The sequence below is a fragment of the Dryas octopetala genome, chromosome 8 (assembly GCF_963921425.1).
Source record: "Dryas octopetala chromosome 8, drDryOcto1.1, whole genome shotgun sequence".
Classification (NCBI taxonomy): Eukaryota; Viridiplantae; Streptophyta; class Magnoliopsida; order Rosales; family Rosaceae; genus Dryas; species Dryas octopetala.
In genome coordinates, this window is record NC_141373.1 from 4,520,492 (window position 1) to 4,536,039 (window position 15,548).

Genomic DNA, 15,548 nt, shown 5'->3' on the forward strand with positions numbered 1-15,548 from the left:
CCGTATTTTCGGGTCGGTGTGATCGGTTTCGGTGCTTGAGACTATCTCTCTGCAACTCCAACTCCGGCCAGTCACCTAACTGCTGCAACTCCAACTCCAACACCCACTGCAACTCCGGCCAGTCACCTTTATCTCTCTACAAGGCGCTAGTCCGACCACTCAACCCCGGAGCTTCGCTTAGGAGACACCACCGCATGCAGCTCCCAAGCGTCACTGTGGCACACTCGCACCCACTCCCGGAGCTTCGCCGCTGCCAATCCAGAGCTCACCGTCCACCTTCGAGATGTTCACGAGGAGAAGATTAGAAGAAGAAGATCGAAGAGAAGAAGAAAAGAATAAGAATAAGAAGAAGATGAGAAAGAGAAGAAGAAGAAGTGTCGGTCGGTTCGGTTACACCGACGGGTAAAGCATTCTCAGACCGTTGCCGCCACCGCCACCTTCGGTTCAATAGACATACCGATGCCGTCGGAACAGTCCATTGTCGGAGCGGTCCATTGTCGGAGCGGTTGCTGCGGTTTTCGGTTGCGGAGCGGTTGTTGCGGTTGGTCGACCCACCCCTAAGGCATTCTATGATCAAAATTCAAATAAAGCTTTTTTTTTTTTTTTTTAAAGATTCAGTGGGAGGGAAAATCGAACTTGGGTGTAACCGGGCAAATTCTACAGCTTTTCCAACTGGGTTGCTCACCATTTGCTCAAATAAAACTATTTGGATCATTTTCAACTAACCATTTCGTGGATAATCTCTCTAATATAGGTGGGTAAGCCCCACACTAGCACATCGTCTCCCTACTAGAGGTGAGACACATGACGTCGGACCCACCCACCTCTATTAAAAAGATAGTCCACAAGTTGGTTGATGAAGATGGTCCCAATAACATGAAATTGTGTAATTATAATACCACGTGTATAATTTTTCAGTGTATTATTCAATATTTCGGCTTTTAGATATTAATAATTATACACATAGTATAAGTAAAGTGAATTTCTCACACCGTTGTGTGATGTTATGCTTACATACAAAAAATTCTCCAATAGCATTACTCATCATTTGTCTCTAATCATGGCTAATGCGAGCCTCCTCATAACATTTTTTTATTTATATATTTTTAATAAATATAATTGTCATTTTGTTTCTTAAACTATTACACTTATATCAGTTTGCACTACATAAAAATTAAGGTACTTGATTTTTCAATTTTGCCAATTGAAATAATTCTGTTAATTTGTTTGGTAAATTGCTACAAGTGATAGCTAGGCACGTAATTATTATTTTTTCTTCAATAAGGACCATTCGTGAGGGGCACTTGGCTTAATGTAAATAAAGTTTTAGATAGAAAAGGAGCAAATTGACGAAATTGCCTCAATTGGCAAAATTAAAAAAATACAGTACCTTAATTTTTTGATTGAAAGTGTGAGAAGCAAACTGATATAAGTACAATAATCTGAAGAACAAAATGACATTTATACTTTTTTAATATATAATATCATTTACTTTTTTTAAAAGGATATAAATCATTTACTTTTTAAATCTTGAATAAACAGAGAGAAAGAAGGTTTTTAGTATTGGGGATATTATTCACCCTTTCCATCGACCTTCTCTCTTATTATTCTCATTTTGCAATATAAATTTATAATTGGAACCGTTCATTTTTTAGATCTAACTATGAAGATTATCTCTGCAAAAAATCAACTAAATAGAAAATTGTTGGTTATGTAATTATGATTAAATAAACAGACGGTTTTAGTAAAAATTTGATTCACTGTTAGCCAATCAATTGTTATTTTTTTATTTTATTTTGTAATCTAATCAGGTGCAACAGTGCAGGATCAACCTTAGCCAATCAATTACCAGAGAAAGATTGATATATTCAAACTTGATTTCCTTCCATCTGTATCAACTATCACTCTCTCCTAAGTCCTAACCAAAATATGCAATCCAGTCCAGGTGAAAAATTAAACAGAGCAACCAAAACACATTACCATTATACCATACATACTCTCCTCCCATCTTCCCAATTTTTCTGCAATTCCTAAACTATTAAAATCTCCAAATTTCTCAACCCACAACACCATTTTCCGTCAAAATCCCCAAAATCAATCAAATCCCATTGTTCAGATCACACAGCAAGGCAAAACCCATTTGTCAGAGGTCCCTGTTCTTTTTCTTGGTCTTGTTGATTCAGCGTCAAGAATCAAGAGATGGGGATTGGGAACCAGGCAAAATCGTCCTCTCACCGCCTCAGACCACCACCACCCCCCACAGAAGACACGCCGCTGATCGGAGACCCGAAGCCATTGTCGTCCGAATCTAAGACCTTCGCCAATGTCTTCATCGCTGTTGTGGGTGCTGGCGTTCTGGGTTTGCCTTATGCTTTCAAGCGCACCGGGTGGGTCATGTGCCTCCTCACGCTCTTCTTGGTGGCTTTTCTCACCCACCATTGCATGATGCTGTTGGTCTACACGCGCAGAAAGCTCGAGGCCTCCAATGGAGCCACGAATATCCCGTCTTTTGGGGATTTGGGTTTCGCCGTTTGTGGCAATATTGGGAGGTTGGTGGTTGATGTTCTTATTATTCTTGCGCAGGCTGGGTTTTGCGTTGGTTATCTCATTTTTATTGGTAATACAATGGCCAGTTTGCTCAATTCGCCTACACCAACCAATATGACCGCCAAGATTTTGGGGTTGGCACCGAAAAGCTTTTACATTTGGGGGTGTTTTCCCTTCCAATTGGGGTTGAATTCGATTGCAACGCTGACCCATTTGGCCCCTTTGAGTATTTTTGCTGATGTGGTTGATCTTGGAGCAATGGGGGTGGTGATGATTGAGGATGTGTTGGTTATGTTGAGACAGAGCCCTGAAGTGAAGGCCTTTGGGGACCTTTCTTTGTTTTTTTATGTACTGGGTGTGGCTGTGTACTCCTTTGAAGGGGTTGGGATGGTTTTGCCTTTGGAGTCAGAGACCAAAGAAAAGGACAAGTTTGGGAGAGTCCTGGCTTGGACCATGGCCTTCATTGCTTTGATGTATGGGAGCTTTGGAGCTTTGGGTTACTTTGCTTTTGGGGAAGAAACCAAGGATATGATCACAGCTAATTTTGGTGCAGGCTTGGTTAGCACTCTGGTAAAGCTTGGTCTTGTTGTGAATTTGTTCTTCACATTGCCTATAATGATGAACCCGGTTTATGAGATCGTGGAGAGGCGGTTTTGGGGTGGGAGATATTGCTTGTGGCTGAGATGGTTGCTGGTTTTGGCAGTGTGTTTGGTGGCTTTGTTGGTCCCCAATTTTGCTGACTTCATGTCTTTGGTGGGGAGTGGCGTGTGCTGTGCATTGGGGTTTGTTTTGCCTTGTTTGTTTCACCTGATGGTCTTCAAGGGAGAGATGGGGTGGAAACAATGGTGTTCAGATGTAAGCATTTTGGTGTTAGGAGTTGTTCTTGGGGTTTCAGGAACTTGGTTTGCTCTGCAAGAGATTTTTTCTGTCAAAGTATAGGATTCTTTCATTCAGGAACTTGGTTTGTGTTGGTTAGTATAGACCAAATGATTGTTATTATCTTCTTTTGGTCAGAAATGGCATCATCAGTCTAAATTTGAAAAGATCTGATGTTTGCAGTATTAGTTACCTAGTTTGATGAGGTTTAGAATTGTATTGATACATTGTCACAGAATATTGAGTGTTTGGCTAAGATGGGTGCTGGGTTTTGGCATTTTGGAGGCTTTTGCTGGCACTAAATATTCTGATGACTTATACTTACTTTCACAATGAATAATAGCTGCCATGTGGCATGGTTTCTTTCATTTGTTGTTTATGAATGAAGAGATAATGAAATGCTCTCTTGCCATCCAATTTAGGATATTGATCATTGATTAGATAGACTTTTGTTTGTTTAAATGTTCTTTCGCTTGCAATGTGTACACTGCGTTGCTGGCAGTTTATTAACGTTTGTAGAGTTGTAGTGTTGCACTTGTGATTTGCTTCATGTGTGTATCTGACACGGTGATAGAGTTATAAATTGTATAAGACTGTCTCTTAGGTTGCACAGCTTTTAGATTCATGCAAAGCTAACGACATCTGTGTGGAATTATTCTTTTCTCATGTTCGGGTAAACCGTGCATTGCAATGGCACATTTCTTTTTTATTTGGAAAAGGGGAGATTCGTACTTCGAATCTCTCTAACATTGTGAAGAAAAATAACATGAAACCAATAGTTAGTTGGTTATAATGGCGTATTTTTGATCAATTCTGCACATTATAAAACCATCGCTATTGTTCTGTTGTGTGTACGCATGCGCGTGTGCTTTTGCTGCTGAAGGAAATGGTGTATTGAATACTCATTCATGGTAATTGATTTAACATCAGTTGCATTCAAAAACAACACCACATGGAGGAATGTCCCTTGAAAGGCAGTTAGCACTTAGCAAGTTAGCAGTACCAATCAAAAGGTGATGTGATACGAGCAAGGGAATGAAAATAGGTAGTGTTATGGTCCCAGAGAGAGAAAAGAACAGAGAAGATTGATCTATGATACAAGCAAGGAAATGAATGAAATGAGGTGGTGTTATGGTCCCTCTAGTGAGCACTTGTCAGGATGCAATAAGGAACAAGACATGAAATCCTAGTCTTATAGTAATATAGGCGACTCATGAGTCATGATACACCACATGTATATATCATTATCACAAGTAACATTAACAATTTTCATATATTCTTCAATGAATATAAGAGTGCATATAAGCGAGATACAACACATTTAAGGCTTAGACTTATTTCAATGAATTATTGATTTCACAATCGTGTTAAATCCAATCATTAAATTTGTTGTCTCACACTCATTTTAAGTCTCTGTTTGAAAACAAAAGACCTTAAAATCAAAAAGTTGAAAGTTGAAACTCCCACATCGGAGAAAGAGAGAAAAGGGAAGGGGAGAAGAGGGTATAAGTAAAGGGGAGATAGGTACGAGAAAGATACTTACCTGGACGGGGTCTAATGGGTGATCAAGAAGGCCCATGGCCTGGGTTGGTGACCTCCATCGCACTCAGGAGGGGTGCCAGCCTATGGTCTCCCCAAGTGGGAGAGCCAACGTCGTAATTTGTTGCTGTTGGGGCCTGCGTTCGCGCGGCCCCTGCCCAATTCTATACCAAAAATTCAGCTAGTGGAAATAGGCACTAGCAAAACACAGTCGTTTCTCATACAAATACTGCAAATTTTGCATCTAATTTACTCGTTTTTGTTACAGGGGACGGCACTAGAGTAGAAAAGTGAAATGTTTCAAATGATTTTTCCTCAAATTTTGAATCCTATAAGTCGTATGACCCTATTAAAGAACACTGTGACTTGTAAGGAAGAGTGCTTAAAAGCAAGCATTTTCCCCTAATAAATTCAGTGGGACTAAATAAAACAAGTATTGGGACCCTTGTTTTCTTAGAATTATTTCTTCATTTTGCTGATAACGGTGGAGACTAATTCAAATTAAACATAAAAAGAGCACTGTTAAGGTACAGGTTACCAGATATATTCACCAATTAATGTCTGTTTTCAAATCCTGGCCAATGAACATACTAGTAATTGAAGATTGCTCCACAATAAAAAGGAAAACAAAAAACCCAGAACCATAATTTGATGAACTGTTAATCATGTTTTACTTTCAAAGTATATTGGGAATGCCATTTATATGGTAAACATACAGACAATCACCAAAATCACAGTGGAAATATGAATGTCCATTTGGACCAACATCAGTCTTATTTGTGACTAAAAAAATTACAGCAAACCCAAGAAAGCATAACTCAATTAATAATACAATCATCAAATGTGTAATTTTAAAAAAAATTACTATGGGTATTCGCTTCAACATGACTAGGAAAGCTCCAAAAAAAATAATCCAACGAGCTGAAAGGGCAAAAAGAACAAAGGAAAAGAGAGGCATACACAAGAACAATATGAAATACAAAAAATACATTACAAGCTCAGTGATTTCAAACTGTAAAACACAAGGACACACCAGTTCCACAATAGCGTCATCAATAAGCAGCATTAACAAGGCTTCGAACGGGGAGTAGCAGACACAAACACAGACCAGAACTACCCAGCTAAAATGCACTCCAATTATCAGAGTCTCTTCTTGGATTCTCCGTTGACATCTTAAAAGGTCCTGAAGACCCAAAAGGGTCCGAGTCTCGTCTTGGAGTTTGACTGTCCAGTGATGTCCTAAATGGAGAAGACCCAAAAGGGTCTGAGTCTCTTCTTGGAGTTTGACTGTCCAGTGATGTCCTAAATGTGGAAGACCCAAAAGGGTCTGAGTCTCTCCTTGGAGTTTGACTGTCCAATGATGTCCTAAATGGCGCTGCAGACCCAAAAGGGTCAGGGATGTCATCAAATGTTGGAAATCCATGACCCTGATCAAAGTCTCTACTGCTGCGCATAGAATCAAATCTTCCCAGTGTTTCTTGTTGAGGGAAAAATCCACTATCATGTGTACTTCTGAACGAATCGAACCTGGAGAAGCTGTCAAATGAGGGTTCTGAATTATCCTTGTACCTTGGTGATGAGTATCCTGAACTGAAGAGTGGTGTGCTGGGGACGGAATCGTCAAATGTAAAAGGGCGGCTTTTCTGGGAAAACCCACCTTGTGGTGACCCGGTCTTGATATGGTTGAGGCCGAACTCCCCAGGCCCAGAAAAGTAGTTTTCTCTATTACCCTCATGATCCATACCCTACATCATAAATAATTAAGAGCACTTAACAGCACAATCCAGCACGCTAACAACAAACACAAATATAACACAGAAAAAACTGAGAGCTTGAGAGAGGCAAGTAATCATTTAAAAAGAAAGTTGATTCACTAGAACCTAGATTCCATTCACTAAAACGAATTGCAAATTTTCTAAGTATCGGCTTACCTTGGGGGTACTAACTGCATTAAAACCCCACACCGAGTCAAGGTCATCATTAGTGTCAAATGTACCCCACGCTGGTTCATCAAAACTCAAACTCTTGTCACCAGAAAACACAGACCCCGCACCCCCATGATCACTGCAGATGAAAATACATAGTTTCAATAGTCTTGCAAGTATCATAGGATTTACAAAACGGAAAATGTTTGATTCTAGCCACATTTCACCAATATGACATGATGGTCATTTAAGGCTATTAATTTAATTAGAAAGTACTAAAAACAGTTAACTAAACAAACAGAAAAGAGCAAAGACCAGCCTATTCAGAAGGCTCAAGCACTGCCATTTGACATGGATATTCGATATAGTACAGGAGTTCTTGTATATGTACTTGGTAAGACATATTTTCAGATGTTCCTTATAGAATTCTTTTTTTTTTTTTTTTTATCGAGTTCCTTATATTATTCATGTGTAGATATAGGTGTTCAAGGGAAGGGAGTAGGTTTGTCAGTTTGTATTGCATTCAACAGGCAACAATGGGAAAAGGGTATTAGAACACCACTGGACCCGAAGTTGTTAGGGAATGGACCAACCATGTACATCAAGCTAACACCATGCCTCAGATAGAGGAACATACAAGTGTTGCCATACCCTGCACCTTGCAAATTAACAAATAAGTGCAAAGTTGGGATAAGAGGCTTCAAACTTAGGACCTCCAGGAACCAAAACTCTGATACCATGTTATACAACCATTGGCCCCAAAAACTTGAGTTGTTAGGGAATGACCCAACAATATATCAAGCCAACCATCAAATACAAACAATACATTACTAGATAATTTATTGCATGGTGAAAAGTATGAGGCACACAATACAAGGAAAGATGGGAGAATATTTAAGGATGACTCAGTAATTTGTAATGAAACCCATAAGGCCAAACCAGTTGATAAATAATTCCTTTCAAGTAAAGGCACTATAGGGCTAAACAAGATGAAAAAGGAATGTGGAACAAGAACTTCAGATAAGACGCGATGACCTATAATTTAAATGGAAATGATCCTATATACAACAGAAAGTAAAAACAAAAATACATAAATAAATAAATCTTGCAGTACAAACAAAATAGCAAAGTGCTAAGGGGCATTTGCTTTAAATAACAGAATAGTATTAAAAAAAAAATTCAGAATGAAAGACAGCAAAATAATCTGTACAGATCTTTATGCCCAATTCTAAAACAAAAAAGTACATTTTCGGTGACCAAAAATCAAGCTGATCTTAAATATTTAGAAAACTAACACAAAGAACTATACCTCTGAGTTTCCTTATCACGGGGTGAGGCATTTGCGCTTGTAGTCTTTCCAAAGTTAGAATCTGAAAATTCTCCAGATGGGCTTCCAACAGTACTGCTAGCTAATGGACTGTTTGGAGCACTTTTTGCCGACTCGTCTTCATTTTTATCATATGCTGCTCCATTTTCAACTACCTTTTCATCAGCACTCTGAGGCTTTTCTGACTTAACATCAACTTTAGGCGAAAAAGTAGCCGTTGGACTCTCAACTGTGGAAGCTTTTTCTTTCTGAACTAGTGAGGATTTCTGTTTTGGAGGCGCCAAGACATTTTGCACATCAAGGGTGAGCTCCTTAACAAAAGTGAATCCTGAAAAGTAAACTTCTGCATGAATCACCTAGAATACTTAAAATTCCTGTTCAATTAGTAGACCACATACAAACAATAAAGGAACTAAAAACAGTAGGGACTATACTCCATTCACCATGACGGAAAAAGGGGAAAACATCTTAATGCCTGCCATAATTAAAAGCCACTTTTGCAAAGGATGGATGAAACAAGTGCATGACTCGTCTGAATTGAGTCAACCACAGTGCAGTCATCAAATGACAAGATTGTTGTCCATAGCATGCTGTAGGCTGTAAGTGGGCATCAAATGCTTATAATCCTTTGGCCACTTAATGTGCGACCTTCAATTTCTCATCTCAGAGACAATCTTAGGCCTATGTAAAATCATTTATGGCATACCTTCATCTTCAAACTTATCCCAATCTTCATCCCAGTCAGCTGCTCCTTCTTGGATACCCGGTTGCCAACCTTAATTAGAAAAAGAAAACAACAACAAAAAAAATTCAGAAGGCCAAATGCCATATAACTAAACATATTGCAGCGATATAAACAGAAAAAAAAAAAAAAGGAAATTGACACACTGACTTTCAGCTTCTAGAAAGACAATACTTTTATTAAATTGAGTACAATTTTCAAAAATCCAAAATGTTTCTTTGTAAAATCCATCAGAAAAGTTTGATAAAATATATATATATATTCAAAAACTCCAAGGAAATTCTTGAGACATATCCCATAAATCTTACTTTTCACCTAACATTTTCTAGTAATTATATTTTAATCCTTAATAAAAGTACTCTTATCATTTATATAGGATTCAGAAATTCCAAAGTAAATTAACTAGGGAAAGAGATCAGCTTACCAAAGGGAAGCTCAGTTAATGTTGTAGGTTTTCCACGTAATCCATACTTCTTGCAGCGTTCATTAAGGTTTTTCACAAGCTCATCAAGATCTAATTGGATACGATCAACACGCTCCTGAAAATTTCAGTTGGAAAATGATCTTAGAGAAGTTCTGAGAAGGTTTTCATTGACCACCCAAGTTTAAATATACCTGAAGAGTGCCATCACCACCACCTTCATGCTCCATCTTGACAATTGCCCGGTATAGCTCCATTTTTTTCTCCTGCATATAAATCACATAAGACAATCTATTTAGTATATAAAACGAATAAACCAGTTGTGCTATCAGTATCACCATTCAACTATTTTCTCTTTTCCAACCCCACTTTCTCTCTACAATCCACTCTCTCAATCCCACTAATCCTAAAACTACTATAAATTTTTTTCTGGTTTGTTACTCCTAAAAGTAAAACATGTAAAGTCCTGTTTTAAATTCTCATTTTTATTAATATAATAAAACAATAAAAGGAAGCCATATCACACGTCTGACTTAAATCTAACAAAATGAACAGCAAACATGCGACACTTTAAGCAACACAACATTATGAAACGTAGTGACAGGTACCTGTATATCACGAAATGTGGCTTCTTCAATAGTCAACTTGGAAGCTACATCTCCAGATTGTTTGTATTTCTCTTCATATTTCTTGGCCAGGGACTCAACCTAAATTCATGTAGCATTCATTGAGCCAATGTAGAAACTAAATATGAATGTAAATATGTGCATAGGCTCAAGCATCCTAGAACATACCTCGCGTTTATCAGAAGATGCCCTTTCTATGATCTCGTTAAGGCGATTGTCACATCTACTCTTGTACAAAACCTTATACCAAAGAGGAAAGAATTAGGGCAATAATAACAAGGCAATCAAACATCATGAGTTCAACACCACACCTGAAGCATGTGTGACTTAAAATTAAGTATTAGCATTATCACTTCTTTACAATAAGCATTAAGTAATTGGAAGTAAGAAACATTATTTCTTCATACTAGTAACTAGATATAAAATTATTACATATTTGAGTCAAATGTTTTTTAAAATATAGTGAAGCCAAGTTGAAATACAGCACAAACTGTGAACTTTTCCTGAAAACATATGGTCTAAAATTATGCATGGCTCTTCTTTCTAGTGGAAAATAACATATAATAACTTTTTCCCATATTGCAAGTCGATCAAACATAGGATCTTTATTTCATAATCATTGTGGTGAATAAGAATGAAAGCTTTAATATTCCAATGGATACATTGGTATACATGTGCCTACCCACGTTCCTCAACAATACGAGTCCATATCTATCTTTTTTCTTTTTGGAAACAAAATTCCATTTCAATCACACAACAGTACAATCTCTGTGGACAAGTTGCCCACCTTAAACAGTACAACAATGAATACTAGACTACAAAACAAATAAAAATACTTCAGATTATGCAACATGCACAACCAATGGCATACAAGAAAGAAGGTGCAGAAAACAACATGAGATACTCACAAGTTCCTGCATTTTGACACGGTAATACTCAACTTTCTCTCTAGAATCCAAAATTTCTTTCTCCAGTTCTTCTACCTTGAAGGACCAAAAGAATCATGTCAAAAGGTTGAGGAAAACCAACTAAAAATGAAAGTTCAAAAAAGTATAATGAAAGATAATCCCAAAACATATGCCGAAATGCCTATCTTTAGGAAGGCTGATCTATGAGAACTGATCATTATGAGATTGGAAGCCAGAACAACCTTATAAATTTAGCTTGGTCAAAATCTTAATGGAATGATGAATGAAAACAACAAAATTAAAGTTCAAAATAAAACCAAAACACGTGACAATTAAAACCAAAACACGTGACAATTCCAAGTTCTTTGGGCTATTTATTATGAGACATGTATCAGGAAGTAACATAGACATATAGTTCTGCAAAAGTAACATGTTACTACAAATATTGATAAGGAGATATTCTGGAAATGAATGGCTTTAGAGTTACATGGTTAGGAAAGAAAGAGAGACAAAGGAAGGGGAAGAAAGACAGAGAGTACGAATGAAACCAATTGGGGCTATGGCCAACACAAAAGCTGTGTCTGTTTTGCACAACAATATATATTATTTTTAAAATTATAAAAAAAATAATAAGGAAAGCTCAGACAAATGGCTAACACTGAAAATTGGGAAAGCAGGAATATTCTAAGCACCTTTTTATCAGCTTCTGTTGCTTCTTTGAACTTTGAGTTTAACGAGTCAATCTCCTCTGAACTCAGTTGATCTACAAGATGTTTCTCCAATTCTGGCACTCTTGGTTTCTTTTGATTGGTTTGCGACCTTTCATCAGCATGAGAAGCAGCAACTGGCTTTGGTGGCCTTCCTCCAGCCGGGGGTGTCATGTGTCGAGAACCAGGTCCAGGCATTGGTTGCTGTTGTTGAAAGCCTTTTAAAAAGTGTAAAATAAGAAACTAATCTCCACCAAAGTACATATGATTTAAAAACAAAAATTTATTTGTTTTGTTGATGAATACCAGATGCAGGTCTCCAGGCTACATTGCCCGCATTGCTGTAATTATTTGAAGGTTGAAAAATATGGGATAAATCAAACAAAACATTGCTTGGAAGAACTGCTGGAAGTGGACGTCCCTCCCTATACCGCTCCATCAAATACAGCGCGATACAGAACTCCCTGAGAGAAAGCATGCTATCATTATCCTGATCGGATAAGTCCCACACCTGCTTTAAAATCTCTGACAGATGTAAACAATAGCATAAAGTTAAGAGCTAGGGAACTTAGAGCTTTCATCAAAAAGTTATGTTCATAATCACATTATAAAGGCACACAACCGCGGATGTCTACACATGACAGCATAGTGCCTACATAAAAAAAACCCTTGAAATTTCATATCCAATTACAAGAGTAATGTTTTTTAGCAAGATATGTTGTCAGACTATCAATCTGGGTCACACATTCAAACATGATTCCAATTTATAAATTTTATCAATGGTCCTGAGTAACAGTTGGTTGGAAAGAGAATATTACTTCCATTTACAACTTTTTAATCAAGATACCAACATCATATGTTAATAGTAAGCCATTCTATACAACAACAGACTTGCAAGATGTAGCTTATGCATATGATGGTTGTCAACCACTGAGACACTACAACACATCAAGCACTTAAACTCTGATAATGATATAGGAGTAATGCACGTTTTACAACGATAGCATCAATTTCAGTTACAAACTAACATAAAGGAAGTAACAACCAAAAAACAAAGCTTTAGTAAACCACATGGCATCTGCATAAAAATCACAAGCCAAAAGCTAAATTTAAAAATGAAAATAGTCTCACCTCTTGGTAATCCCCATTTCAGAAATAGGTCACGTGCTTGTTGACCAGTGATTTTCCCATCTCTGTCTGTGTCTACTTTCACAAAGATATTGGTGTACTTCTGAACATCAGTTTGAGCCATCCTAGGCCATTGCACCTGAGACTGACTAGATGTTGTAATCTGAGCGGGGACCTGTTGGCTTGGTTTTGCAAATGACTGGGCCTGCTGGGGCTGGCCACCAACAGATTGCATCATGTGTGAACTCTGCAAAGAATCAGCGGTGCCTGGCCTAGCTGAAGATTGGGTCCCAGAAGATACTGGAACGGTGGCTGATGAAACTGATACACTGCCAGGAGGAAATGCATGTGCAGAAGAATTTTGCTTTGGTTGAGATGGGGTTGCAGAAAACACATCATCTCCAAAAGATGAGTTGGGAGCAAAGCCATTCCCAGAAATATTTAATGGTTTGGAATTGTTAGCTTGTGGCCCTGATGGTCTTACCCCAGAAGTTTTTTGCGATCTAGGTGGTAAAGAAGTTGTTGGTCCTGATGTTTCCAGCCCAAATCCATCCTGTGTTGCAGGGGGTGTGATCCCTTTGTTTAGAACTTGTGAGGGTATCCCTGTCGGAGCTCCACCTGCCCTTCCACCAACCCAATCGCTTGACATGCTCGAGTTTGGTGGATGAGGACCTACAACTGAACCTCCCCTAGGGAAGCCTTGTGTGGCAACACCCTGTGTCGGTTGGGAAGCAGGACTAGATGGAGGCACTGGTGGCCTAATTGACTTACTTTCTTGAGAAAGGAAATTTTGCTGGTTCACACTCACATTTGGAGTTGCTTGAGGTCCCCTGAACCCAAGATTTTGGGAGGATGCCGGAGTAACAGCACCACCCTGAGTGGCAGGTGGGGCTACAGCAGAATTGAACTGAGGTGGTATTTGCGGTCCCCTGAACCCAAGATTTTGGGAGGATGTTGGAGTAACAGGACCACCCTGGGTGGCAGGTGCTGCTGCAGAAGAATTGAACTGAGGTGGAATTTGTGGTCCCCTAAACCCAAGATTTTGGGAGGATGTTGGGGTAGCAGCACCACCCTGAGTGGCAGGTGCCGCTACACCAGAATTGAACTGAGGTGCAGGCGTGGCCATTAAATTTATTTGTGGTGCAGGTATTTTAGCTGCAGCTGGGCCATATAATGCTGCCTTCACAATTTCTGGGGTAAGATCTCGCTTACTTTGTGCCACAGTGACAAGTTTAAGGGCATTGTAAAACTCTGCCCGACCAAGGAAACCAGTCTGCCTCTGGTCTGCATGTGCCCAAATCTGCCGATAAAGACAAAAGGCCAATATAAACTAGAACTGATCCAAACTTCTGTTAGAAAAAAGATAATGACAAAGTGCTTCTCTTTGATCTATAGACAACGTCTTACCCATCAGTTATCATCTTATACAGTAATTTCTCCAACTAAACAAATATACAGCTTCAAAAACCTATTTGTTCATATCATCATGAACAAAGAACCTTTCAGTTATATGCTACAGTTCAAACTATGCCAGGGTAGTCTTATACTATTATTCACACATTGGACAGCCTTAACACATCCTGCTGTAGGTTTACACCACTACATTATTGTAATTTTCTAAATAATTCTCCGTGACCCATCTATGCAAAAATTCACATCTTATACTACCCGTAAAAAAAGAAAAAAAAAACATTATTAACTCTGCCTACCACCTAAGATCAATTGGATACATCAAAAAAGCACATGGGTAGAGTAACAGCTATTTGCAATGTTAAGGAAATTATTGTTAACCTGATAACTTAACTTTCTTAACCTCACTAACAGTAGTCCGTTAATTCTTCATCTACTTATTTTGAACCATTTGTTCCCATCATACTATAAAAATCTAACTATATAAACATCAATTCCGCATTTATAATAATACCAAATAAAAAGCTCAGCTCCGATCAGAGAATTAGGGACGCCAAGGCTACATTAACCAGTTCAACCACAAAAAGACTAAAAACGCAAATCCATTTCCATCATCAAATCCCGATCAACATCTAAAGTAACACCCGTACAATTAAAATTTCTATAATTACACACATACAATTATACAATTATAAATATATACGTATATACGCAATATGCATATGCAGAGAGAGAGAGAGAGAGTACCTGCGCAAGGACCGTTTTGGGGAGACCGGAGCCTTGGAAGAAAGAGACGGCTTCGACGCCACTAATTCGGCCATCGCGGTCCAAATCGGCTCGTCGGAAATAAGCATCGAAGAGATCCACATTCGCCGCTGGGTTTTGCGCCGACGCCATCACCACCGTCGGATTGCGATTCGCGCAGATCAGACCATGAAATCAGTCGGAGTTTGGCGACGCTCGAACGCCGAGAAGCACCGGAATAATCAGAAACCAGAATTCGGAGCGAGAATTCGAAGCCCTAAAATGACATACGGAGAGATTTATTTTGTTATCTTTCTTCTCCGATTCGGAGGAAAAATGAAGAAGCCGACGACGGAGACGCTGAGAGATGCCACGAAGTTAAAAAATCGATTGTTGCTATAAATTTTTTTTGTGTTCGAGGACAAAAATGCCACTGCCTTTTTTGTGATATTTCAAAACTGCCACTGGTTCGGTGGCCCGGCCCATTAGGTACCAACAACTACCATGAGACCATGGGTCCAACTGTCCAAGACTCCAAGGTCCAAGAATAATATTAATGACGACACTAACCCCGAACAAAACTGAAGTTTAGTGATAATGATCGGTGACAGGCTGGGGGCAGTTTCGGAAGACCATCATTTTCCAAGT

General features: G+C 38.7%; 2 protein-coding genes and 1 non-coding gene across 3 annotated transcripts; 2 read left to right on the forward strand and 1 right to left on the reverse strand.

Moving 5' to 3' along the window:
* Positions 1-1,917: 1,917 nt before the first annotated feature.
* On the forward strand, positions 1,918-3,763 carry LOC147276268 (amino acid transporter AVT3B-like). The gene has a single exon (XM_086254468.1). It carries the CDS (start codon positions 2,200-2,202, stop codon positions 3,484-3,486), a length of 1,287 nt encoding a protein of 428 aa, XP_086110594.1. The 5' UTR covers positions 1,918-2,199; the 3' UTR covers positions 3,487-3,763.
* A 1,195-nt stretch (positions 3,764-4,958) lies between these two features.
* Positions 4,959-5,120, forward strand: LOC147276269 (U1 spliceosomal RNA). Its single transcript, XR_015124143.1, has one exon. It is a non-coding gene; the product is annotated as a U1 spliceosomal RNA (small nuclear RNA).
* A 600-nt stretch (positions 5,121-5,720) lies between these two features.
* LOC147276270 (uncharacterized) lies at positions 5,721-15,251 on the reverse strand. The gene is made up of 13 exons (XM_086253476.1): positions 14,904-15,251; positions 12,750-14,046; positions 11,925-12,143; positions 11,604-11,836; positions 10,912-10,986; positions 10,172-10,243; positions 9,986-10,084; positions 9,572-9,643; positions 9,381-9,495; positions 8,921-8,989; positions 8,197-8,542; positions 6,894-7,026; positions 5,721-6,707 (listed from the first exon to the last, which is right to left on the reverse strand). The coding sequence occupies exons 1-13, from the start codon at positions 15,051-15,053 to the stop codon at positions 6,084-6,086; spliced, it is 3,504 nt and encodes a 1,167-aa protein (XP_086109602.1). The 5' UTR covers positions 15,054-15,251; the 3' UTR covers positions 5,721-6,083.
* Positions 15,252-15,548: the final 297 nt, after the last annotated feature.

Excerpts from the sequence above, each read along its gene's own strand:
- LOC147276268 (XM_086254468.1), top strand. The coding sequence starts at position 2,200 with ATGGGGATTGGGAACCAGGCAAAATCGTCCTCTCACCGCCTCAGACCA.
- LOC147276270 (XM_086253476.1), bottom strand. The coding sequence starts at position 15,053 with ATGGCGTCGGCGCAAAACCCAGCGGCGAATGTGGATCTCTTCGATGCT. Across the intron at positions 11,837-11,924 it reads AGCCTGGAGACCTGCATCTG|GCTTTCAACAACAGCAACCA; the intron begins GTATTCATCAAC and ends ACTTTTTAAAAG. Across the intron at positions 10,987-11,603 it reads CAACAGAAGCTGATAAAAAG|GTAGAAGAACTGGAGAAAGA; the intron begins GTGCTTAGAATA and ends TGGTCCTTCAAG.